General features: G+C 36.3%; 3 protein-coding genes and 1 pseudogene across 5 annotated transcripts; 2 read left to right on the forward strand and 2 right to left on the reverse strand.

The window, feature by feature from the left end:
- Positions 1-6,425: 6,425 nt before the first annotated feature.
- Positions 6,426-9,091, forward strand: LOC149400360 (putative trehalose-phosphate phosphatase 1). The gene is made up of 9 exons (XM_089610418.1): positions 6,426-6,515; positions 6,619-6,759; positions 7,392-7,463; positions 7,554-7,679; positions 7,869-7,925; positions 8,021-8,125; positions 8,339-8,416; positions 8,523-8,666; positions 8,921-9,091. Exons 1-9 carry the CDS (start codon positions 6,426-6,428, stop codon positions 9,089-9,091), a joined length of 984 nt encoding a protein of 327 aa, XP_089466544.1.
- A 2,111-nt stretch (positions 9,092-11,202) lies between these two features.
- Positions 11,203-15,311, forward strand: LOC149400361 (DEAD-box ATP-dependent RNA helicase 31-like). The gene is made up of 10 exons (XM_089611853.1): positions 11,203-12,408; positions 12,505-12,611; positions 12,709-12,764; positions 13,060-13,284; positions 13,447-13,653; positions 13,736-13,822; positions 13,925-14,020; positions 14,199-14,414; positions 14,567-14,749; positions 14,856-15,311. The coding sequence occupies exons 1-10, from the start codon at positions 11,351-11,353 to the stop codon at positions 15,081-15,083; spliced, it is 2,463 nt and encodes an 820-aa protein (XP_089467979.1). The 5' UTR covers positions 11,203-11,350; the 3' UTR covers positions 15,084-15,311.
- Positions 15,312-16,348: 1,037 nt separating this feature from the next.
- LOC149400362 (ras-related protein Rab11C pseudogene) lies at positions 16,349-17,108 on the reverse strand (annotated as a pseudogene).
- Positions 17,109-17,632: 524 nt separating this feature from the next.
- Positions 17,633-24,808, reverse strand: LOC149400363 (nucleotidyltransferase). Of its 3 annotated transcripts, XR_016296443.1 has the most exons (10): positions 23,884-24,807; positions 23,084-23,272; positions 22,710-22,802; positions 22,433-22,615; positions 22,221-22,323; positions 21,923-22,108; positions 19,145-21,597; positions 18,379-18,974; positions 18,003-18,202; positions 17,633-17,921 (listed from the first exon to the last, which is right to left on the reverse strand). XR_016296443.1 is itself a non-coding variant. In XM_089611354.1 (9 exons), the coding sequence occupies exons 1-9, from the start codon at positions 24,118-24,120 to the stop codon at positions 18,199-18,201; spliced, it is 4,044 nt and encodes a 1,347-aa protein (XP_089467480.1). In that variant the 5' UTR covers positions 24,121-24,807; the 3' UTR covers positions 17,633-18,198. The 3 variants fall into 3 exon arrangements, 2 of the variants coding, with proteins under 2 accessions (XP_089467480.1, XP_089467481.1); XM_089611354.1 differs by having other exon boundaries at positions 17,633-18,202; XM_089611355.1 differs by lacking the exons at positions 17,633-17,921; positions 18,003-18,202 and having other exon boundaries at positions 18,375-18,974; positions 23,884-24,808.
- Between the last annotated feature and the right edge of the window lie 1,908 nt (positions 24,809-26,716).

The following is a 26,716-nucleotide window of genomic DNA, read 5'->3' on the forward strand; positions in this document are numbered from 1 at the left end:
CTCATTTTGTGACCAAAATGAGTTGAAGGCAAAGCTTATGTAGTGGCCAAGTTGAGTTGGCGACAAGACATGTTTTGTGGCCAAAATGGGTTAGTGGCAAGACATGTTTGGTGGCCAAAATGAGTTGAAGGCAAGACTTAGGGTCAAATTGGGTTGGCGGCAGGACATGTTTTGTGACCAATATGGGTTGGCCGCAAGACATGTTTAATGGCCAAAATGAGTTGAAGACAAAGCTTGTTTTATGACAAAAATGGGTTGAAGGCAAACTTAGTTTTATGGTCAAAATGAGTTGAAGGCAAGAGTCAAAGTTGGCTCGAGATTTGACCAAAAGACTTTGCTTGTTAATTTGTGATTTACATATGAGTTTGTCTTGTCGCTTTTGCTCTCGGAATGTCATTTTTACCTTATGAAAATGAGGCTTAACACTCATTGATATCAAACTATGGATATTCATTGAATTCATAAATTTTGTGAGTGAGTATTTATATTTGACCATAAAATATATATGAATTTCTTAAACTTATTGGATTGTGTGGAACTATTCAGATTCGGGTATTACGAATAATATACTAGCACAAAGAATATATAGCTTACATGTCACTCCATATTCCAAAAAATGTCTAATGTTTTGGGGATCTTTTTAACATTGCAATTTCATTTTTAAGGAAAGTGGTTAATATATATATATATATATATATATATATATATATATATATATATATATATATATAATACGCTTGAAAGAATTTAAACACCCAACATTTTATAAATGTTGCACTTTAAAAACATTATCCGGTAGTATTTCATAGTGTTAATGGTATGCCAAATTTAGCAGATTCCTTCAGTGGCTTTTTTTTTCTCTGTAAAATTCTCTTTTTGGCATCAATCTATGGTATTCACTCTAAAACAAAGAAAACGCGAAAGTATTATCACAAGCGTAAATAAGTATTGGGAAACAATAATAATATTATAAGAGATAATGCACTCATCATCTTACCATACGCTTGTTTCTTGAATTAGTTCAATATAAGTTAGATATTTTCATGAATAAAATATATTGATTGTTAGAACTATCATGATAAGATATTCAGTTCCAAGTTTATAGATTTAGTTGTTTGTAAATTTGTCGACCAAAATATTACTTTGTCTATGCGCATTATGTCTTGAGGTTATGTGATAGTAGAAGACCGAGTCGTCTGTTCGCACAAGTCAAGGGAAATTAAGGATCGTAATTTTTATTTTCAATACAAAATACTTATGGGAATTTTTATTAGCTCAATTTTTTTTTTGTTTTGTTACACTGAATAAAATAAAAGGTTAATCGTCCACATTTGTACTCTCATCTGTCATCACAACATTATAGACTATTACCAGCAATTGCCGCCGCTAAAGTCACAACAGTCGCAGGTAAAGGCCCTTTGGCGATCACCACAAATTGCCGCTAATATTTAGCGGTGATTAAACGCCGTGATATAGTCTCCCACCATTTTGCTTAAAATTCATTAGTGATCACTGATCACTTTTAAAGTCGCTCGTGTCATTTTTCTTTGTCGGAAACATGCAAGAGATGAGCAATTACATATACTTAGCTTTAAATTCTTTCGTCTTAAATTTATGATGTGCTTTGTAAATTATTATTCTCCTATAATCAAAGATATTTTACCTTATAGCTAATAGAAATTTTGTACATTTTCCTATAAAAATAAATAAATAAAAAAATTCAAACGTTAATTATTCTCGTTCTTTCTTAATTAAGATAGTCTTGTAGACAAACAATATAGTCTTCGATACATCATTGTAAAAAAGACTCTAGAATCTAGATCACACATTATCAATATTTTGTTTTTCATTTAAATGTAAATAGATTTTTTATTTTAAAACTTTGGATCATTAAATGTAGTCATGGCAATACAAGAATCGAAAGAACTTCAATTAATCAGAAGACAATGCTCATATTGAAAAATCATTTAATGGGAGATACGCTTTAAATAATTAAGTGAGTTGCCTAATAAACTAACATAAGACAGATTTAGATAACTTTTTTGGAATTGATGACGATGGGAGGTCAAACTTCAAAGTAGGAGATAGTTCATTTCTTACCCCCTTTTTTTCCTTGGCTTTTTTTTTTATTTTTTTTATTTTTATTATTATTACGTTTGACAAAGGAATATAATATAGACAAATTGTGTATGCCCAGATCTAAAACTATGACATTCATTGGAAGTTTTTACTTTTATTTTTTATTTATATATTTTGCATTTACGATAATCAGATATATGAAGCACAATAAATTATTACTATGTTTTATAATTATGCAACAAAGAAACTTTTCCTTTAGAAAAACTTATGACTTACAAAAAATGTAAAAGGAAAAAATTGGTAGGATCCCATTGGATTATCATAAAGAACTTAAGAAACAAAAATTGTGATCCACCTAATTAAATACGTTTGATTCTATCAAATCTTCTTCAAGCAATTACCATAGGATTTTTTTAATAGCTTTATATTATTACTACTATTTGTAGACTTATTTAACTTTTTTGTTTTCTTTGAGTAAAATTATGAGCGTAACGACACTCGACCATATCTTAAAATACCAAAATTGATTATGAATTATTGAATTTAGCCGTGTTGAGCAATTTATCCAGTTTCTGATATATCTATCATCGTATCTCCCTAAAATAAGAAAATAAATAAATAATTACAAGATTACAAATGAATTGGGATTCTGAAATTAATTGTTTTAATAACTTGGCTAATTGGCCTTTTCGGGACCAGATTTTTTGTTTCCCGCAATTGTCTTCCTAGTACATTAAGATTACTAAAATGCCCCTATTTTTGTGTGGTTTATAATTGTAATAAACAATTTTGTTTTGATAGCTTACTTCTCTGCTTACTATGTTACATTGTCATAGAGCATAATAAACGAAAAAATTAGTTTAAAAATGTTAAATTGTAAATTACAAGAGAAACAAATGTAACCATGGATTCAAATCCAACATTCTAGTTAAACAAACGAAGTACTTACACGCTACAATTGCGTTAATTTCGGAATAAAAAATATAACTATGTTGCAATCGTATAAATTTGGATTATTTTCGTTTCCATGTTGCTATGATACTAAGACGTGAAATTTCGTCCCTTTGCATGAGTATTTAACGTCATATGTAAAGATTATAATTGCTCGATATAATATCCTAATTCTTGTGTATGTACATTCTATATAAGGAAACATTTTTTTAGTCATTAGCCGTTTCAAAATCTTTATTGTATGCGGATAAAATATATTAAAATACGAATATACATATTTTTCGTATATTATATTTATCCCGACAAATGCTAAGATACGTATTTTCGTATATTCGAGTTACAACGCTGCTCAAAACATTTGCCGTAGTCCTTAATATCACTTTTTTTATGCATTAATTTAGCTAGTAGAACTCAAACTCCGCGAGCAAATCACTACTAAGACGTGGAAGAAAAAGAGTCATAAGTTGTGTTAAATTTTATTTTTACATGGGTATGGGTGTTCTACATCATCTGTAATAATCATAATTACTAGATATAAGCCCGAATTCTCAAATTATTTTATCCGTACATTCTAAATAAGTAAACTTTTTTTGTTATTGGCCGTTTCAAAATTTATGTTATGCAAGAATAAGATTTTTTTTATTAGGTACGGATAAGATTTTTACCAACTCTAATTATTATGGATTAATTTAATTTATCATAACGCTAAAATAGATATTTTATATTTTCCTCGAGACTGAGATACGTGTTTTTCCATATTTTCGGGTTACGACCTTACTCAAAACATTTGGCCTAGTCCTTTATACCAATAATTTTTATGCGCTAATTTAGCTAGTAAAAATTCAAACTCAACAAGCAAAACACTACTAAGAAAGTTCTATTAAAAATACACGCCATATTATTGAACTAATAAACAATGATAATAATCATAATACATTGTTGAGAAGGATAATATGGTAAAAAGCCATAAAACTTTTTTTTGGTGAGATCATTTTTGGAAAAATAAAAAAAAAACAAGTACGAGTATCCCGAGACTATAACGAGGTTCCATTATGTCCCATTTCAAGGCTTATAAATAAACACAAACCTTTTTGTCGCTTTTCATCCTTTACTATCTCTCACATTTCTATTGTGTCTAGATCTTCAACCCCTTTTTTCCGTCTCATTTTCAACTCCACCACCAAAAAGGTACACATGATTATTTGATCAATCACTATATGCCTTTTTCTTGATTTTCCTCTCCTCATTTTACCTTGCTTATTGAAAATTATGTATCATATCAGTGCACATAGTTCTCACTCGCCTTCACTTATACATCACATCTATCTCTATAGCAAAACCATGGATAATTATTTTTCTCGTCACGCCACGGGAAATTTTACGTATTTCATAACATATATATAAAACTCGTATATATCTATCGTCCGTGCGTGTCTAGTGACTGAACTAGAATGGTCAATGTGAAATTTGTTTCACAGGGAGGTTTTTATAGCACCATTTTTGTCTGTATGTAAAAAAAAAAAAAAAAAAAAAAAAAAACGAGCCTTGTTGTGTCTTTTTTCTTTTCCACTGCAAGTTTTTATTTTTTTATTTTATTATAATAAAGAATACAAGCTTTGTTGTCTGAAAATTCGATCGTAAAATATCATTATATATTGTACTTCTTTTATGCCTTTATTTGATTTCTCCACCTTAAGTTTAGGTTTTTCTTTTATGTTGTTGTTATTGAGCCATATGAGAAAACTCCTACAATTTTGTAACCTTCTGAGTTTCTTTTGCTTACGTGCGTTTTTTATTCGATTTGTAAAAGGTGTGTCTTGAATCTTTAACGACAATCCTTAAATGACTTTTTCATGTAATTATATCCTATAAATTATTTATGTGTTTAAATTTCAATATCTCATGCAGCTATCTATTTACATTGTCGACGCGCTTAAGGCTAATAATGACACTCTAAACATCACTGTTAATGCAAAATCATATAAAGTTATATTAGTAATCTAATTATAAACACTTTTCTCTGTCACCAAATTGAATCATTATTTTACGTTCATTTTAATTTTTGGACATGTATTTGTCTTGATATTTCGGGCAACATTTTTTTTACATCGCCCTTAGTATCGTAAACTACATTACTAAAAAGTCTGGAAAATAAGACTCTTAGATCTTGTCTTATATTTTGTGGAAATAACATTTTCTGAATAATAATAAAAAAAAAGGTATAAAAAATTAGGAAAATAGCTAATTTAAACATTTGACATTGCTAGATATCCAACGTTTTGTAAATCTTAGATAAATAGTCACTTTCGGACATAAATAGTCAACGTTTGGTATATGGAAGTGATTATTTATGTAAGATTTACGTCTGAAAGTGGCCTATTTACCTAAGATTTACCAAACGTTAGCTATTTAGCAATGTCAAACGTTTAAGTTGACTATTTTTCTAATGGATCCATACAAAAATCCCTAAAGCATTTTTTATAGGAGTGAAAAATTCCCGATACCATATTACGCGATTTTCATATTTTTACTTTTTTTAGCTTGTTGTTCTACTTCAATTTTGAAATAACTTACATAAGTAAGAAAAAAAAAACAAATACAACCGTAAAAAAAAAACATTATAACGGTATTGTATATATGACTAAATAGGATTTCAGTTTCGTCTCACTTGCTTGATGCTAACAAGAAAAAAATTCATGGTACCATTTTTTAAAATATGTTTTTTTTTTCATTTCTTGGATGGTAGTAATAATACGGGAAATAGGGTCCTGCGGCATCCCATATAACCAGACTTAGTCCTTAATAATATTTTATGTAATTAAAAAACTACTTTTTTAAAATTACACCGTGTCATTCAAATTTTGATAGATTGTTTAGTGTTTGTTTTCTTCTCGATGTGTACTTTGCGTTTCACGTGAAGTAGGTCGGCCGACGGCTATTTGGGCAAGCCTCGGTCTTTGGCCGATCGCTAGCTTTCTCTTTGGGCCTTGTGGGCCCATGTCTTCGTTTTTCTTCTTTTGTCGCGACATCGTTTTGAGCCATGAAAACGACATGGTCTAGTAGTTCAAATTTTCACCCCCAAAAGTTTAGCTTTGATGGCATTTACTTGTTTGTATGATGTATTCTCTCACGGGAGAGCATGAGTTCCGTCTACAATTGTCAAGAAACTAAAGGATTTGCCAAGGCAATTTATAATTAAAATGTCCAATATAATAATTTCAATGACTAGTAATGAAATTATTTAAAAATAAATAAAAAATTCCCTAGCTAAACCATTCTAAACTACAATACTTTACATTGTAACACCAATATTTGTTCATATATGTTTCTCAAGATTCTTACCAATTTACCAATTTGTTCATATATTTTTGGAGCAGCGAGATATATATAAAAAAATGGTGAACCAGAAGGGCATAGATCACTCCAAGTCCAGAATTGAAAACAAGCCCGAAGAGCCAATCATTGATTCCTACTCTTCATGGATGGTAAATAACTAAATATAAACAGTATTAATAATAATAATAATGTTATTTTTGTATTTAATATTTTTTTATTTTCTTTTCTTCATCATAATACCACACTCTCCAGGAGAAACATCCTTCTGCTCTGGAGAATTTCAAGGAGATGATGAGCAAAGCAAAGGGAAAGAACATTGTCGTGTTTTTGGACTATGATGGAACGCTCTCCAATATTGTTGCTGACCCTGATTGTGCTGTCATCACTAATTCGGTATTAATTTATTTTTTGTCTGAGTAGTTACACTTTGGTCCTTTAATCTTTTTGACCTTTGCCTCTCTGAATTTTTTATGCAATACAACTAGTCTTTCTCAAAATTAAGGTTAATATAATCAAGGAAAACAAATTGCATGTTTAGCGTATAACATATTTTTAGCGGATATTTTAGCAATATAATTACTTATTTCAAAAAATATTTTTTGTTTTTGTTTTTCTTTTGCATTAAAAAATATTAGCTCTTTAATATGGTTTTACTTGAATTTATTGTTTTTAATTAGGAAATTAGTCAAATTGCAAAATTACGGATTAGAAATTAGTCATGTGTGTCAATATATATGTGAGTATGTTGTAAATTATGAGCAATTTTTTTTTTTATTTTTTTTATTTTTATAGTTGTTAGAAATGTACAAAACAAAAACTTTAAGTGAATGCAAAACAAAAACAAAAAATTAATGACCAAAGTAAACTACCCAGCAATTCATGGCCAGCAATGCCAAAGAAACCTTAACTATATCATATCTTATTTATTCATTACATTATGCACACTACTTAATTAATGTAACTCTCTCAACATTTGTACTTTGAATCGAATGAAATTAGAATGATATTTTTTTTTGTCATTGCAGATGTACCGTGCTTTATGTAAAACTGCTAATAGTTTTCCAACTGCTATTGTTTCTGGAAGGAAGCGAGAGAAGGTGATTTTTTTGTTACGTGATTATAATTCATTTCATAACACTACATATATTTTTAGGTTTTTTTTAAACAAATTGTAATTTTTTTTGCAGGTGTATAATTTTGTGCGATTGAAGCATTGTTACTATGCGGGAAGTCATGGAATGGACATCTCAACACCGTGTGGATCGAAGAAGCATAGAAACGACAAACATCAGATTAAGACCACCGATGAGGAGGTTTATTGGTTTATTTATTATTAAGCCCTTCTATTTTATTTCAAATTATACTTTGATATAGAAAATAATCCTAAATGGGGTGACTTTGACTATTAATTTTTCTTATACCCTTTTTAGTGAAATAATAATAATAGCAATGCACACTCTAATTGATATCCTCTAATCAAGATTTTTCTTCTCCTTTTGTAGGGAAAAGATGTTTTTCTCTTTCATCCGGCGAATGAATATATGAATGATATTAAGAAGGTTAGATCACTAAACTTGGCGACATATTGTTACTAGGTTGAATAAAACTTTATTTTATTGAACAAAGAATTTCAATTGTGATGATGATTTTTCAGATACAAGATGCTCTTGAAGTAATAGTGGAAGACATTGAGGGTTCAGCGTATGAAGACAACAAGTTCTGCATCTCTGTGCATTATAGACGAGTGCCAAATGAAAAGGTCAGTTTTTTTGCACCTTTAACAAGAAATTAATAGAAGGCTAGTTTGTAAATTTTTAAAGTAAAATTACAAAAAATTAAAAATAGCTGGTACATAAATGACTAATTTGCACATAATATGTAGACGATATATAGTTGTTGCATCTAATATGACTAATTGTTGGTACATGTTAATCAATACTAATTAGTCGCAAATTCTGTGTTTAAATCGCAGGATGTTGAAATCCTCAAGAAGAGGGTGGAAGATCTTATGAAGGGTTTCCCGGACTTCCATATCTCGCCCGGGAAAATGGTAGTTAAACAAAAAATTTATAATAGGAACAAATAATTTTTTTTTCTTCACTTTTTAGAAAGATTCAAAACGCTTGATGAATAATTTTTTTTTTTCCATTAAATAGGTGATGGAAATTCGCCCGAGTATTGACTGGGACAAAGGCCGTGCCTTGGAATATTTGCTCGAAACTTTTGGGTTCGACACTTCTAACGAAAATGTGTTTCCGATGTACATTGGTGATGACAAGACTGACGAAGATGCTTTTGCGGTAATCATGTTTGTTATTCTTTGTCTTTAATTCGTAGTTTATCTTAAGGTATTGTAGTTGTATAAATTTAATTTTACATTTTTGTGCGTGATTTTATAATAATTTTTCAGTTTAGTCCAAATTATTCAGAACTTTGTAAAATGTGCCCCTCTTGAAGTTTTTTTTTAGAATCAGTAAATACTAGGATCAAAGTTGAACTTTTGATCACCTGATAATCGATACTGGATATCTAAATAAGTATGCCTTATCTGCAGAGTATTCGTAAGATTGGACGAGGCTTCCCAATTGTGGTTACTTCAACTCCAAAAGACACTTTAGCAAACCATTCTCTCAAAGACCCATCAGAGGTCAATGCCTTCCTCAACAAGCTTGTCAACTGGAAAAAAACTTGGTCTCCAACTCCAACCAACAACTTAACTGCCTAGAACCATCCGAGACAATGATAGACTACATATACACAGATACACATATATATATACACACACACACATTATATATACTATATATATATATATGTATGTATTTTTCATTGGCAGTGCTTCTAGCTAGCTTGGTGAATATTTAGGGGAATATCTAGAGAGCTACACAGACTTATTATCCATAGATATATGGAAACTATATTTCAGTTATTTATGTAGACTTCTTTGGGGTTTGGGGTTTGCAGTTTGGATGTTTCAATTATATTAAGGTTATTTTTTTTCTCCTCCGATATTTTTGATCTACTGCTATGTGATTGGTTAGATATTTGGCGTTGCTCTTGACATTACTGATTGGTAATGTTTAAAATCAGTGACGCTAATGGGGTGATATTTATGAGTGCAGCTATTTAACAACGCTAAATTGGGACACAACGATGATGCGTTGTTGTTGGATAGTAGTGCTCTTAGAAGATGGGTAAATAAATACCTGCAAATAGATTTCGAATCACTTAATACAAGGTACAACGATGACCTAAATTAAAAAAGATATAACTTGAAATGCAATTTACAGCCCATTTTTTGCATGTATCTTAAATAAGGAAGACAAGAGGCACATACAACTTTGAGCACATCTTCAGCTCTTTCAATAAACTTTTTGTTGTTGGCAGAGAGATCCAACTAATCGTGGCTCGTCATCATGATGAAGAAAATTCTTCTATTTGTATAGATACTAGTTTTATAAACGCGAGATGCGCGAGTTAGCAATTTTTTATTTTTTTTAAGTCAAAAAGAAAAATAAGTAAAACAGAGTAAGTTGAAGACTTTTAATTATATTAAATTAAATCTAGCAAAATCGTTGTCAAGGATGTTTAAAAAATAACAAAATTAAAGAAAAAAAGATATAGAGAAATAGAAAGTAAAAAAAGTTTCTTATATTTATATATATTAATATAAAATCTATGTATAGTTTTTCAAATAATATATATATAAACATATATATAATGTATGTTATTAATATAGTATAATATAATATTAGTAATTATGATTATAATATACATAAAAAAATTATACAAAATATATTGATGAGAGAGGGAGGAAAAAAAATGTACAAAATATGTTGATGAGGGAGGAAAAAAAATTTAAAGGATAAGGGTTGAAAAAAAAAATCAAAAGCCAAGGGTTGGGAAAAAAAAAATTAAAGGACAAGAGTTGGGAAAAAAAAAGAAAAAAAATTCAAAGGCCAGGGGCCGAAAAAAAAAATCAAAGGCCAGGGCCCGGAAAAAAAAAAATCAAAGGCCAGGGGCCGAAAAAAAAAAACCGTCCCGTGGTGGCTTCAGGATGCAAGTTGAAGGAGAGGTGCTTCTTATTAACTATGTTATAGAAAAATCTAACAGAATTTTCCAAACGAAAAAGTGAACGACAATTAATCCGTCTCTAATAAAAATTAAAACAAAGATAATGCAAATACTACTAAGAGATTTGATAATCAACTGAAAAACCAAAATGACTTTATTAGTAACTTGACAATACGAGCCAGATTGGCAAACCAACTTTACGCTAGTAAAAAGTAGTGCTCATTTGTTTTTTTAAGGCAACTTTGTTGCTAGTTGGGATTGAACTCACGATTTTCACTTTGAAAGTATTGTGAAATTACCAATTAAGTTATGTTAAGTACCACAAAAATAGCGCTCATTTAGACTTGAAGATTTGCATAGCGAATAAAAATAAAAATAAAGAAGAAAAAAAAATCAGCCACTCTTCCCCTTCACCGTTTCCATTATTCTTCCATTTTCCCTTCTCATTTTATATGGAACTTCTTTAGTTCTCTCACTTTATTAAACATGTTGGCTTAGCATGATATTTGAAACCCCAATTATGATTTGAAATTTTTGGCTTCCTTGATAATGTTCAAATTCAATGTTTATTTATGAAGTTGTTTTGTTCTTCCAATTGAAATGTGTTTATGAATCTTTAATATATATACTTTTTATTATATTTCTCTTTAATATTTATTATTTAATTACAAAATTATGTCCTTAAATTAAGTCCACTTGGCCAGGTAGTAAAAACTTCAAAATAAAAACAATATTTGTTTTATTTCTTCTTAGGGTACTCTTCTTAAGACAAAATCTACAAATAGGGAAAAGAAAGAGAAGCAACCTTCTTTAAACCCTAAACCCTATCTTCTTGCTTACTTGTTTATTTCTCCTTCTCTTCTTCCTCCGTTTGAAAAGGCAGAGAAGCCGTCGGAATCTCGGCCCTGCTATGCCGGCGAAGCTGTTCCTGAACCTGCGATTCCTTAACCCTTCATTTCCAGCCATGAATCTCCCTCGCCCCACTCTCCCCATCCCTTCTTCCTCTTCCTCCGTCGCCGCCTTCTCTCGAATCTTCCCCTTCCGCCTAAAGCACCACTCTCTCTCCCTCACCCCACGCGCCTTCTCCACACGCGCCGCCCGCTCCGATTTCTCCGCCACCCGCGGCGGCTCCCGGAGCCTCATCGACGACGAGGCCGACCTCAGCGACTTCGTCTCCGACCTCGGCGGACGACGCTCCCACGCCCCCCGCAGATCCGACGACGACGGAGGAAGAGAACGCAGAGATTCCTACGCCGGGAAGAGGACCAGAAGCAGCGGAAGCGATTCCGACGGATACGGCGGCGGCGGCCAGAGAGGCCGCGGAGCTCCCAGGGGGCGCGGAGCTCCGAGAGGACGTGGAGGAGCGCCACGTGGCTCTTCGGACCGGCAGTTCGGGTCCCGGTTCGAGGAAGGCAGTTCGTTTTCGAGGAGGCCGTTTGAGTCCAGAGGCGGAGGCCGAGGCCGAGGCGGCGGCAGAGGCGGCGGCGGAGATACATTTGTGAGTAGGAACCCTAGGTTTCAGGACGAGGGAAATTCATCCTCCAGGGGAAGAGATTTCGGAGACAGAAGAGGTCGTGGAGGCGGAGGCAGAGGCAGAGGCGGAGGATCGAGCTCGTCGCAGATGACTCGGCGCTTCGGCTCCGAAGAAGAAGAAGGAGAGTTTTCGTCCCGGAAGAGAGGTCCGAGCTCGATTTCTCCGGGGGCGAGAGGACGCGGTGGGAGAGGAATGCACACGGGAAAGAGGCCCGCTTTGGCCACCGAGGACGACGAGGAATCCGACTCCGACGATGATGTCGAGACTGGTGAGACGGTTAAGTTTGGTGTTGGAGGCATCGGGGAATTGCTTAGCGACGATGATGTCGATGACGAGAGCGACGGCGGCGAAGATGAGGACGAGGAGACTGTGATTAGGCCTCCGGCGAAAATCTCTTCGTCAGGAGATTCGGCTTCTTATTTGAGTGACACCAGGTATTTGACTTGCTCTCTCTCTCTCTCTCTCTCTCTCTCTCTCTCTAATTGGGGGTTTTATATTTTTATGTGAAAATGAGTGTTGTTTTTGTGCAGATTCGATGAGTGTTCGGTGTCTCCTTTGTCATTGAAAGCAATTAAGGACGTCGGATATGAAAAGATGACTGTTGTGCAGGCGGCGACTCTTCCTCTCATTCTCAGAGGTTACTCTTTCTTTCATACTTTTGATTTGTTTGAATATTTGGCTCTTCCGGTTATACTTAATTATTTGGTTGTTTCCGTTTCGTATGTTTTTATTAGGTAAGGATGTTCTGGCCAAGGCTAAAACAGGCACAGGGAAAACCGTCGCTTTTCTGGTGAGTCATTTTTTTTTTCTTCTGATGATTGAGTAGTTGCTCACCAGTGAAGGATTAATTGGCAAATAAATAAAGTAGTATGCTCGTGGAAAAGTGGCTAGATCCTTTATTTACTTGTGACTTTTGGTTGCTTTACGACGCTCTTGTTCTATTGAGAATTGGTATCTGGATTTTGTCACTGCTCTCTATTCTAGAATGACTGCAAATTTTAACTGGGTTTTGGTGTACTTTTTATGATAGCATTTTCATGTATTTTATAAGTTCATGTGTTATTAAAGCTCGTTTTTTTTCCCAGCTTCCCTCGATTGAAGTTGTTGTAAATTCACCTCCAATTGGCCGTGACAACAAGCGACCACCTATTCTTGTGCTTGTGATGTGCCCAACCAGAGAGTTGGCCAATCAAGCTGCAGCAGAAGCCAATACTCTGTTGAAATACCACACTTCCATCGGTGTCCAATGCGTGATCGGAGGTACAAGACTTCCTATGGAGCAGAAGCGCTTGCAAGCAAATCCTTGCCAGGTAATTTTTGTTTTTGGTTTTAGGACCACAGATTGAAAGACAAGTCATGATGAGTTGTGTGTATTTTTAAGGCTTATAGTTCATATAATGTATGTTAGCCAAATCTTTTTCTATCTCGTACTGAGACGTGGTTCCAAACTTAATATGTTGATCCACTTGCAGATTCTTATTGCAACGCCTGGGAGGCTCAAAGATCATATGGAGAACACCCCTGGGTTTGCAACGCGGCTAATGGGCGTAAAAGTTCTTGTGCTCGATGAAGCTGACCATTTGCTTGACATGGGATTCCTCAAAGACATTGAGAAAATCATTGCATCGGTTCCTAAGCAACGCCAGACACTTCTCTTCTCTGCCACAGTTCCAGATGAGGTTCCCACACTGAGTGTTTTATTTTGTCTTGTGATATTTTGTTGGAATTTATGTCTGATGATACATTTTTTGCTGAATGAAGGTTCGTCAAATCTGCCACATTGCTCTGAAAAGAGATCACGAATTCGTTAACACAGTTCAAGGTGGAAGTGAGGATACTCATTCACAGGTACGTGTTTGATCATAATTGGTTCTGTTGTAAATCACACTAATGCCGTGCATATTTTTTAACAAATTTGTTCTTAAGCTCTTAAAATGATTACCGTCTCAGGTGAAGCAGAAGCATTTGGTTGCTCCATTAGACAAGCATTTCAGTTATCTACATGCTATTTTGAAGGATCATATTGCCGATGATGTCGACTATAAGGTAATATTGTGGCTTATTTCAAGAATCTCTTCTGTTTAGAGCTGTGTAAACAGAGACATAAAATTTGTAAAAGAGAAAGATGGGTTTGTATATCGGGGAGCTCTTTGGTCAGCAATGATAAATCTGGTTCCCGCTCGATACAATGCATAATAGTCTCTGGTTTCACTTTGCTCCACAGATTATCGTGTTCTGTACGACCGCTATGGTCACGAAGTTGGTCGCTGAGCTTCTGAAAGAGATGAAGATGAATGTGAGAGAGATCCATTCAAGAAAGTCTCAGAGCTACAGGACCAAGGTCTCCGACGAGTTCCGAAAGTCAAGGGGTATCATCCTCGTAACTTCTGACGTCTCTGCCCGTGGGGTTGACTATCCCGATGTCACCCTTGTTGTTCAGGTATTGATCTTGTACTCAATTTTCTCTTTATCTTTACAACAGATATTTAGTTCCAAGTGAGGCTTTGACTATCCCGAAACCTTCACAGGTTCTAGGCCTTTCGGCTTGAGAAATCGCCAATTTTTTTTTAACTTGCTTCATTTCTATTGCAGATGGGCGTACCTGCTGACAAACAACAGTACATCCATAGACTCGGTAGAACGGGACGGAAAGGTAAAGAAGGGGAGGGAATATTGATGTTGGCTCCGTGGGAGCAGTACTTTTTATCGACTGTCAAAGACTTGCCAATCACAAAAGGCGCTGAACCTTCCATTGATCCTGACACAAAGAAACAGGTGAGTGGGGTTAACCGACTGAAACAACTTTTTTTTTTTTTATGTTCTTCCAATATTTCGAAACGCACTTATAATATCTTTCTTTCTTTTGAACTTTTGAGCGCAGATCGAACGCGGGCTTTCCCATGTTGACATGAAGAGCAAAGAATCGGCGTACCAGGCGTGGCTCGGATACTACAACTCGAACAAGAATGTCGGCCGCGACAAGATCAAACTAGTGGAGCTCGCAAATGAGTTCAGTAGAACAATGGGGCTAGACACTCCTCCGGCCATTCCCAAGATGGTCCTTGGCAAGATGGGTCTCAAGAATGTACCCGGTTTGCGTGTCAGATAGTCTCTGGGTCAACCCCGACATTGCTGTTTCTTTAATGCTTTTAAGTGGTCATTTTTTTTTGTATTAATGTCAGACTATGGCTTGTTAGGAAAGCAGGAAATGAATACGTCCAATTTGTTAAGGGACAAATTCTGCAAGTCTTTGTAGGGTGGCTCAGTCTTGTGTATTGTTACAGCAAATACTTCAGACGATTGTATTCCTTATATCCTAATACATCCACTTTTTTAAGTTGTCCCTTTTGAAAGCGCTGAAATTTTAAATGTGTTGGAAATGTTATTGCCGAACTAAGTTTTTAGGTGCCGTTTAACCACGGAACAGACCTAGAGCTCTTAATTTTAATTGTTTTGGTGTTATACCTAGATGCTATAACACCCGTTTAAATGCTATACAGATATTACTTTCTAATTTTTTTCTTCCAAATACATCATGCTCATAACAAATTATTGTTGCGTAGTGCATTTTGATGAATGTAATGAAGTGAACATTACAAAGTACAAATATTATACTTGTATACATTTTATTTTAAGTAGATAATATAATTTTCGTTAAATCATTTTGGTAGAAATTATTTTAGGTCACTAACATATTATATGCTTCATGTTCAGTGCTAACAACGCGGTTACTACAATCACATGAAGCTTATCTTTGGGAATTTAGTCGCATCGCATGAATATCTTTTTCAGGATATTCGTACACATGTGAGAGCGGTGATCGGGGGCGCAAGCCAGAGAAGCGGCGTTGTCATCGGAAGCATTGATGGAGGAGCCCAATTACATGTCGTGGATTGAGGGTTTGATTTGAGACCGACGGTGTTGATAGGCTACAAAAGTAATTACAACACAAAATATGTAGTCATAGTTTTGAATTAAATTAGACTCGATGGATTTTGGTATTGAAAAGTTCATAGTTTAAAAATAATCTCTATAACAAATAAACAATTAGTATATAACACTTGATTAAGAAAAACAATGCTTATAAAAAGAAAAACGTTGACGACGTTGTGGGGGTGTTAATGAAGATTTATTTGTTTTGCTTACATAATGAAGAATCATTCATACCAAGTCAGTATTACATAAATCCATATTACAAAACTTAACTAGTAGATGAGCAGTAAATAGTGCTATTATAATCTAAGATAGACTGCTAAACAGCGGATAATATAAGATTCTAAATAATTTTCCATGCTATTTAAAAACTAACATTTATATCTATATAAAAGTAAAAAGGAACCTATGTACAATTTACAAGTACATTTTGTTGTTGGGCAATTGGCGGCATAAATACCTCAACTTTTCGGTTGTATACACTTTAATACCACATCTTTTTTTTTCGCGGCTAAAATACCTAACGTTGGTTATTAGCACCATCGTTAAGTTTAAGACGTGAACTGCTGACGTGGACTCTCAAAACTTAATAAATCGACTGAAAAACCAGAGAGGGAAACTGCCGCCGCGCCGGGTCCGTACGCCGCCACCTAGCAAATCTTTTTTCTCTTCCCCCACAAAAAAAACTCTGCAATTAAGTGGAGCAACAACCTTTCTTCGCATTTCCCGAAGCTTTGTTGACATTAATGGCCGTTCCCTGACCCGGAACAGCCGTATTTGTGGCTGCTTCCTGAGCGGCCAACGCTTTCTTGCTAATGATGTGGTAAATCTCAGTCAAAATGGTCTGGAACGCTTTCTCAACGTTGGTGGCTTCGAGAGCCGATGTCTCGAGGAACGACAGACCTTCCTTCTCGGCCAAGGATTGACCGTCGTCCTCAGAGACGGACCTAAGATGGTTCAAGTCGGATTTGTTCCCGGCCATCATGATCATCACGATGTTGGAATCGGCGTGGTCCCTCAATTCACGGAGCCACCTCTGGACATTCTCGAAAGTTTGCCTCTTCGTTATGTCGTAGACGAGCAGAGCACCGACCGCGCCTCTGTAGTAAGCGCTCGTGATGGCTCGGTAACGCTCCTGACCAGCCGTGTCCCAGATCTGAGCCTTCACCGTCTTTCTTTCAACCTGCAACACCATTTCGGTTCACATAAAAAAAAACTATTAAGAAAAATTTAAAAGAAATAACAAAGAAAAGATCTCCGTGGCGGCGTACGGCGAATCCCCGTGGCGGCGTACGGACCCGGCGCGGCGGCAGTTTCCCTCTCTGGTTTTTCAGTCGATTTATTAAGTTTTGAGAGTCCACATCAGCCGTTCACGTCTTAAACTTAACGATGGTGCTAATAACCAACGTTAGATATTTTAGCCGCGAAAAAAAAAGATATGGTATTAAAGTGTATACAACCGAAAAGTTGAGGTATTTATGCCGCCAATTGCCCTTTTTTGTTTCATATTTTATCATTATTTACTATTTACTTGTAACTTCAATATCGTATTATTTTTAGAGATTGTCCATAATGACTAATTTATTTCCTCAGCAACTTCCGGGTGCATTGCCTACTTATAAGATTTCCGAGGGTAATGCAGAAAAAGGAGTACCCATTTGACAAGATTTCAGACCGTATGTTCTGCATTTTATACCCAATTCTACAGGTAAATTACCTAGAGTAAAACAAAATAATTGATCATGTGATCTGTGTTATTGCTAAACCAGCAAATAGTTCACGAATGCAAAAGATAAAAAGATACATCGGAGATTATGCATTCAAAATCCTTGATACAAAGTGAGAAAGGAACAGATCCCAAGTAAAAATTAGTAAGATATGAATCCGAGTTTTCAATTCAATAAAGGTACAATGTGTCTTGAACCTTGCATGAGCTTCTGCCAGTAACGGAGTCCGGGCACCCCCTTCGCAGACTCTCTTTCATTCTTCTTCTTTCTTCACCTTTGGTCAAAACCTTCAGCGTTACAGTAATCGGAAACGGCGCTACAGCAGTGCGAAAAATGTATCAATTCGGCTTGAAGTAGTAGAGCCTCACCGTGGGAGAAAATATTTGCAAAGAACTCGTCACATGGGACGGCCAAAATGAAATCGTTGAGTGTGGTGAGAGCAAGGTCTACTAGCGACGCCGGGACTTCTTGCGGTATTTTTTACCCCATCACGATTCCGCCTCAGTCACGATATACCAGAGGTGGAAAATTCTCATCATTGAGCTCATATTTCTTGAAATCCTCTCATCTGGAAAAAAAAAATGTCGAAAACCCGTGTCAAGATAAAAACACTCCCATCAGCATGACAACATAACCTCAGTGAAAGAGTCCAATAGTAACTAATTGACACATATCAAGGCAATAAAAAAATATATTTATTATAGGAAGAGATAGACTGAGGGCACAGTGTACCAAACTGATTACCTCTGGACGCGGTGGGGTGAGGAAGGCTGATCAGGCGACTGTTGCGCGGAGCCACTATGGAATCTCTGATCTTCAAATGCTGCCCCGATTCTTCTTCGTTCATTTAGGTGTGGTAATTCGGTTGGACTTGGAAAACCCATTGGTCCAAGAGACCCAAATTCCAACTGCTCTGGGTGCGGGCCATAGCCAGCATTGTTGTCGTAAGGATAGAGCATTATGAGGGACGGCATGTTGGGCCCGTTTGAGGACACCCCACCATGGTTCATGCCTGGCAGTGAATACATTCCATACGGCACAGTCGTTGAGCTACTCACTGCATTCGAGCGAATAGGACCGTTCTGAGACTGGTATACGGGCACAGAGTCGTGCCTGCGTGAGCTCCAAGGTCTTTCGCTTCGACTCTCGGCTCCTGACAAACGGTCCAGCCTGGCGTTTGATTTTTCTGAGTGGCTACGGTTGTAGCCGCCGCGACCTGAAGGCCGCGATTTCGGGTTGACATTCCAATTCCCTTCTCTATCACCATGGTGGTCGATTCTTTCGTAATTGTAATTTCCTCTTCGTGCACCAGTAGAGTGACGATCACTTAAAGCAGCTTTCTGCATTTGTTAAAAACGATAGTAAAATCTTCTGGAGACACCAGTATAAGGCTTACCAAAAAAAAAAAAAAAGAGATCAATCGGTATATAGACAGTAGTCCAAAAAAATTTATTTTTTTTTTATTGCGGGAATGGCGTAAAAAGCTGGCGTCAGACAATTTTTATCTTACGGGATTTGGCAAGTATGTCCCAGTTCCACTACGATATCTTGGCATCTCCTCGACGTAACGTTGATATACTCCAGTAGGTCTAGCGGGCAAACTCTGAGGAGGAGCCGCAGGGACAATTTGAGGTGGGTAGCTTATAACCTGAGAGAAGACATTCACGTTGGCTGAAACAGGTCGTCCGAGTCCATCCACACGTCCCGGCAAGTATCCGGGTGGCGGCATGACAGGTGGCTGTTGGTAAACCACAGGTGTCGGGTGTGGCTCTCGCAAATCTTGGCAAAACCGTCCGAATTGCAAATTTTTCCAATGGCTAGCAAAGTCACCATTGAGAATGTCGGGTTTAACCTCTGGCAGAGCAAGAGGCGAATCCCTCTTCACTGATTCTAAAGAATTTGGGACGTGTTGATCGGCGCCATCGGGCGATTCAAAATTTTGTCCGAAATTACTGTTTTCACCTGCTTCCGACCCGCTGAAATGGCTTGATGATGCATCTGGATTTCCTGTCTCTCTCGGGAAGTTGTACACTGGAAGCATTGTAACAAACGGAACAGGTGGTCCTGTGGCATAAAATGTAAAGGATTGACCATCTGGGCCTCTCTGTCGAGAATGAGGATTTAGGACCATCGGTGAAAACGGTATCAATGACTCAGATCCGCTCGTCTGCGCAGATTCAAAACCAGGTAGCTGATGCCTTGAAACTTGCCAAGAGGTATGAGGTACTATATTTCTCTCTGCCACTTCTGTGCCCTTGGGAGATGATAAGTTCCAATCTTTATTGTCATCATCTGCCTGAGTCGAAGAATGTTCCGATACACTCTTATCTTTCCCCTGGCTAGCAGAAGGCACTGAGAAAGGACTAGTTCTTCTACCGCGCTTTTCCCTCGTTGATTTTGATGCCTTTGCTGACGATCCTTCCCACGAACTCTCAGATGAGGTTTTACTTCTCATGGAACCAGCATGAGAAGCAGACACAGACCTTGAACTCACGGTTCTATCATCAAAATAGCCTTCATGTCCTCTGTTATCATGATAACTAAAATCATCTACATGATCTTCCCTTGCCGAGCCATGGGTTTCTTTGGAGAACTTTTGTTGGCCCCGCATAGAACTTCCAGCGCTTCTTACTCGAGATGATGGGCTAAAGTTGTACCCGGATGATGTTGATTGTTGTTTATCATCCGACTGTAGCATCTCATAACCTCCATTATCAAGATCGTGTCCAGCGGCAGAACGCCTATCCTGCTCGTGCCAAAAATCATGATCACCCTCCCCTAAATTAACTTCCAAGGGAGTAAAATTCTCATTCGCAGGTTCAGCTTGATCTTCTGGACCCCGGGCCAAACTCATGCCACGGAAATAATGGCTCAGATGCGATGGAACGACCCCCGGAGGGAAATGCATGTTTGTGCCCCACGGGTTCTCAATCATTGGAAGGTTTGGTGGAAGCATCCCACCAATGTTTCTCTGAGCATATCCCAGTGAAGCCAGAATTGACGGAGGGATTGGAAGTGGGAGATGATGAGAAGCTAAATTCAACGGAACAGAAACCGGTCCACTGATACCACGAGCGGCTGAAGATGCCATCATGTTGACAAGGTCTTGCTCCTCCTGTTGCATCCCTTGCGCCCCCGAGACGGTACCAAAATCATCATTTGTGGCTCTCAAGGCTGCCTCGTCTTGGTAGCTATTCAAACCAATCCTCGAATCAACAGCAGCATAATGACTTTGACGGGATGAGATGCGTCTACCAGATGAAGGGTCATCGGTTGATCTAATGTCTTGGCTTGCCACATTATCAGTCTCCTTGGTTTTTCGCCTGGAATTATCCAACCTTGACGACATTTGGCTCTTCCCAGCCTCTGGGTCCCCTCCTTGCCTAGCCCGAGAAGGCACTTCGTCATATGCGTCTGAAAGTTCAGGACTAGAGCGCGTCCTTGCAAAAAGAAACCTGCCCTGCATTTCACTGACCAAGTTGTCAGGCTTCAAACTTCTCTGAACCTTATCGACTTGTGCACCGTGGCTACTGGCCTCTTTCTTTATCTGATCAGAGGTCTTACTGTTTGGATTCCCAAATTTGTTTTGTGCCTGGATACCAGATACAGTTGAAGCATCACTACTTTTCAATGTGCTTTCTACACTACCTTGCCGGGAAGGAAGATTAGTTAAAACGTGTGTATCGTCATCCTGATATTCCCGAGGAGAGAGAATCGGGCTCTGTTTGCTGCTTGCATTGCTTCTGGTAATCTCAGGACCATGTAACAGCTCGTGGTTTGATAATCTCAACCGCCGTAAATCATTCTTTGGTGCATCGGGACGCTGACCATTGCCATGTCTGTCCCAAGTGTTCATAAAAAACTCATTTACCTCAAAACACAGGTCTTCTTTCGGGCAGTCGAGTAATCTGGCTAGGCGTTTAGCTCCAAAAGCAAAGGCACTACGTATTCTAAAAAAGTTACCTGGAAAAGATTCACATCACATACATGTATTTGAACATATCACTAATGACAATACTTATAACTACATTAAAAAAGATTGAAGCTTGATGATCGATATAGACGGTCTAAAAACTTATGTATATTTAGGTAGATAAAAGTGTGGCAAGTGATAATAGCGTTTGTGTCTCGAGAAATCACAATAGTTTAAAGGCAGGCATGGCAAAGAATCTAATCATCTGTTTTCAAACCAAGGGCATGAACAATAGTTTGGCAGAATTACATGCTTCCAGACATGAACAGTTCAAAACAAGCAGCTCAGAATCATGTCTTATAAGGTGTCACGTACCTTTACTAACACTACGACCGAGGTTGTTATTTACGCGCAAGGGATCAATAACATTGAAGTGCTTGGAAACAAAAGGTGGCCCTGAATTTTCTTGGCCATTAGGGAAAACAGCATACACTGAACTACATGCGTCAAGAAACAGCTTGCTCAGCAGTAAATCTCCACCATCTTTTCTAGGAGGTTCCGCTGTAACACCAAAAAAACAACAAATTGAGTCTGGGATCTTGATCATAGGTCAACTTGAAGGTAACCCAACAAGAATTTCCATTGACTACTAAGATTCGTCAAGTATTTATACCTGTTACGTCTGGTAGAGAAGTAATGGGTACAGGGCCCCAAAGACTAATGCAAAAATTCTCCCAGTCAAATTTGCTAAAAAACTCTAAAAAACGATAAAGAACCTGAACAAGCACAATATATAATTAGTTTAGCTTGGACAGACCAATGTGCAGCATCATTGCTTATTCAAAGAGGCAAAAAATATGAGCAAGAATAAGCACCCATGGTTACCTCAAGTGGTCCAGCAAATGTATTGTTGAAGACATGAAATATATAAAGAACCAAGGTTTCCAACGCATAAGTTGAAATAAGTCCATGATGAGCACCAAGTATACGGCTCTCATAATAACACCAAGCTTTTATCAGTATAATGCTACGCTTGAATAAATGATTCTGATTTATAAGATGATCAACCTATATAAGAAAACAAAGCAAATTTGGTCAAATATATCACAGGGTTTTCACTGCTATTAGTTTTAAAGAAGGTTATTCCTGTAATGGGACTCACCTCCTCAAGAAAGCAAAGGGTGCACAATCCACCAAGCTGGTTGAATGATATGTCTACTACAATATTTTCCACCAGGCATTTAATTAGCTTCACCTGTTTAAATGCAAAATAATTTAAGAAACTCAGTTCCATGATATTTTAAAAAAATTAAAATTAAAGAGGTAACTCAACAAATACACCAGCCCAACAAAAAAAGATATGTGAACGCAAATATACATTAAAATAGCTATGATAACTGAAAGTAATATTTGAGATTAATTATACCGCTGTTATAAAGGTTTTCTTTCATGTCATGGAAATTGTTATTAAACACCTAATAACACGGTAAAGTAAGAAACAAAAATGGCTATCCAAATTCCGTAACAATGACGTACTTCAGCCTGAATATACTGAACTTCTTTCACACGAAACTCAGCATTCTCATTCTTCTCTTCATTCTCAAGAACATCCCGAACCTGATGTGCCCAACTCTCCTTCAAAGTTTGATTCTTACAGAAGGCTGTTAAATCAATATCTCCATCAGGCAAATAAGTCTTCAAGGGTACAGACCCAAAGGTAAATACCTGGAGAAATTAATATATAAGTTATCCCAACAAAACAGGAATACTAAATTCTTGATATTTTAAATCAAATAATGAACCGTATAAATATTGGAATAAATGCATCAAAAAGTCATTTTTCAAATCAACGCGCTGCAAAGATTGTGGATTAACTAAGCTTAATCCATTAAATTTTCCAAAAACCCCTTTGAGCGTGTGAAGCCCAACAAGGTCATATTACGTGAGAATTATATCTGAATAGGGAAAATCGCTACTTGAAAAAAATTACTTCAGGGGATCGGGAATCATGGAAGGAAATAATCATTTAACAGAGCATCGATAATAATTATGAGCCAACTTTAATGTGCAAGGATTCGAATCTACAACCTTTCCCTCACTAGATGTACAACATAACTGAATCGAATCTATAACTACGGTCTCACTTCAGGTAACCGAACCTCACTCAACGAATCCGATCCTTTTGAACGAAAACTATAGTTACATTCCACTCATACCTAAAATGATTAACATTAGTAAAACAACTTGCACACTGAATCTACAACTACACTGCTTTTATTAAATTTAAATTCCAAATAAAGACACCATAAAAAAAGGCTTAAAGTCCAGTGACTCACCTGGCACGGAAAGCACTTTGTGACAAGGCGCTGAACATAATCAGCAACAGCGTTTCTCCGATCTTCGGACGGCGGGTTGGGCTGAATACAGGCGATGAGCTCAGCGGTCCTCTCCTCGGCTTTGGACCACCGCTCCGAGTCGAGAACTCGCATCACCGAGGCCGTCTCATCTGGAAGAAGCCCGTTTGGCATAAGCCCGCCGCTCGGCTGCTTTGCCCAAGCCTCATGTTCGCCCATGCAAGCCTAGCCCTTTCCAAAACTTCAGAGAAACTAATCTCTACTTCAGGTTCAGACCCAAAGCGCAAATGTGAAGCCAGCGACAGATAGCAAAAGAAACTAATGGCTTCGGAGTTCCAATTTACAAAATCTCCATGGTATCTATCTATCCTTCACACTCTTCTTTCTTCACAAATGCACGATTCCCCGAGAAAAGGAGAAAATCTTAAGTAGTAGTAGCAGACGATTCATTAAGATGTGATTTTTAACCCCAAAGTTAAGTGATTACACCAAAAGGCAATCTAAATCCAAATTACTATACTAGTCGACCTATTCGTAGAAAGAAATCGGTGAAATTTTGAGCAAGTATTAAACGAACCCAAAATCGAATCCTTCAGTCTAATTGGGAATAGAACCCTAGAAAATGCAAAAATGACTGGAACAGAAACCAGAACTAGGGAAAATGAAGTGGATTATCCAACCAAACCCTAGAGAGCGAGATAGAGGGATAGAACAAATTCCAAATGGCTTGGAAGTGTCGGCGAATCAAGAATGGATGTGGCAGCGAAGAAGAATAAGAGATAATCAGGAATGGAAAATAAAAATAATGTGAAAAAGGAAATAAAGCGATGAAGATCAAATTAGGTTTTTTCTGGTGTCTCAGAGAGAAAGAGAGAGGCTTGATTGGGTTAGAGAATTCGTTGGAGGTTAAGGTGCTATATTGAAATTTGAAAAGGGGTTTTTTGAGTCCAAAATTATGGATCTTTTTCTCTTTTTACCCAGAAATCTATAAAAATGAAAATTCAGTAATTTGACATATCTAGAAATATATAAAATAAATAAAAATTAGCACGTAGGCTTGCTGGGGCTAATCTTGTGGGTTTTAGAAGGCCCAATGGAGGCCCATATTTCCAGGTCACAAGGACAATTCACAACTATTGGAAAGGACAAAAGCATATCACATTTGCATGCACTGAAAAAAAAAGTATGTTATCTTAAACAAATTTATTTATTAAATAGAAATATTAATATAATAAATTGTAATAGAAAAGCGCAATTACAAAAAAAATATGATACTGTTTGCAATTCTTAAAATAAATCACTTTTCTTGACTTAACGTGTCAATTAGATCTTGGGACCTCTTAGATCTTTCTCTACCTTCTGCTTATGTAACTTCACTCATGCATGTTGGGTAATCCAAGATCAAGCGCATAACCAATTTCAAACGGAATATAATCCAAAAAGTTAAAATGACGCGGCACTGTTCAATTATTATTATATATGATCATTAATATAGTAGTAAAAGAAAATATTATAATTAATTGAAGTGAATGTACATATTTTTTCTGATTCTTTGTCATCCTTCTTGTGTAGTCTTTACTCTTTAAAGATCTTCTTGATTATATAATTTATCATTATTTATTTGTAAACTTCTAAGGAGTCTCTCCTTTGCTCGAAATTTATCATTATCGATTTTACCATGGTTAGTTCGGGCTCATGCTTTATGTTTTTATTCGGCTTAAATGTAAGATTCGACTTACAACGAGGAAGTTAAAAAATATTGCATAAAATATAAAACATACCATAGAAGTATGTTCTGCAATGTACGTGACGAGGCATACATTGTGATCATAAGTGTTATTGATACTTTGATAAGTGATCATAAGTGTATTTATGGTAATCTTCAAGTAAAGTTATCGTAATAATGTGTTGCCAATAAGAAAAAAAAATAGCATTCTACCTCTAAAGTCCTTAAAATCAATAGTAGAGCATGTGAATATTTTTTATGTGATGTCGCCAAAAATAAGTGCGGATAATTTTTCAATGGGCTCATGTATGTTCAATTGAATTCCTGGCCCGTGATGCATGAATAATATGCATTTTTTTAGATAGAAAAATGCATAAAAACTCCTTTTTATTTTACTCAAATTTTATAGAATTTAACGAGAATGTATTACCAATGTATTGTATTCGTTTAAAAAATGTCACATAGGGGGCACTGAAATGTAGTCTCAATATTTCTGCATGTAAGCTATATATCATTTGTTACAAGAAAAGCAAAATGGTTGGTGAGAATTGGCAATTTGAATATTTTATTTGACCCATAAAGTTGTTCATTGGGCAAGTTTATATATAGGTGGTTTTTGTGATGAGAGTGTGTCAAATGATAGAAACTTACCATTACTATCACTTATGTATAGTTCTATGTCAATAGTATTATCAAATGTGGGAGTTGATAAGTGCGTTTTACACACACCTATCATGTAATTTTAAACTTGAACCGATGCGAGTCATTACGTATTTTTGATATATTTTATAGTTTCCGGCTTTTTATGTGTTTTAATAAAATACAAGGTTTTTTAATGTATCAAAAATGGTGTATTTTTTATCTATTAATAATAAAAATTTAATTTATTAGCTGTCAATTTTGAATTCTTGTACTATCATTGTACATGCTAGTAAGTTAAGTTTGATAATATGGGAAGAAACTAATATTTAAAACGTTGACTGTAAAAAAATGTTAATAAAATACACATGAATAGTTGTTAAAGTTGTTAATATGCGAGAGAAAAAAATCAATAACGGTATATATTTGTTAATATTCAATGTATAATAA

Source organism: Urtica dioica, chromosome 4 (assembly GCF_054948205.1).
Source record: "Urtica dioica subsp. dioica isolate 48M chromosome 4, U.dioica_male_clone48M_v1_H2, whole genome shotgun sequence".
Classification (NCBI taxonomy): Eukaryota; Viridiplantae; Streptophyta; class Magnoliopsida; order Rosales; family Urticaceae; genus Urtica; species Urtica dioica.

Coding starts and splice junctions, on each gene's coding strand:
- LOC149400360 (XM_089610418.1), top strand. CDS start 6,426: ATGGTGAACCAGAAGGGCATAGATCACTCCAAGTCCAGAATTGAAAAC. Junction 7,926..8,020: donor ATATGAATGATATTAAGAAG/GTTAGATCACTA, acceptor ATGATTTTTCAG/ATACAAGATGCTCTTGAAGT. Junction 8,667..8,920: donor CTGACGAAGATGCTTTTGCG/GTAATCATGTTT, acceptor CCTTATCTGCAG/AGTATTCGTAAGATTGGACG.
- LOC149400361 (XM_089611853.1), top strand. CDS start 11,351: ATGCCGGCGAAGCTGTTCCTGAACCTGCGATTCCTTAACCCTTCATTT. Junction 13,823..13,924: donor GTGAGGATACTCATTCACAG/GTACGTGTTTGA, acceptor TTACCGTCTCAG/GTGAAGCAGAAGCATTTGGT. Junction 14,021..14,198: donor CCGATGATGTCGACTATAAG/GTAATATTGTGG, acceptor TTTGCTCCACAG/ATTATCGTGTTCTGTACGAC.
- LOC149400363 (XM_089611354.1), bottom strand. CDS start 24,120: ATGGGCGAACATGAGGCTTGGGCAAAGCAGCCGAGCGGCGGGCTTATG. Junction 22,803..23,083: donor TTCAGTATATTCAGGCTGAA/GTACGTCATTGT, acceptor GCATTTAAACAG/GTGAAGCTAATTAAATGCCT. Junction 22,109..22,220: donor TTCTCTACCAGACGTAACAG/GTATAAATACTT, acceptor TTGGTGTTACAG/CGGAACCTCCTAGAAAAGAT.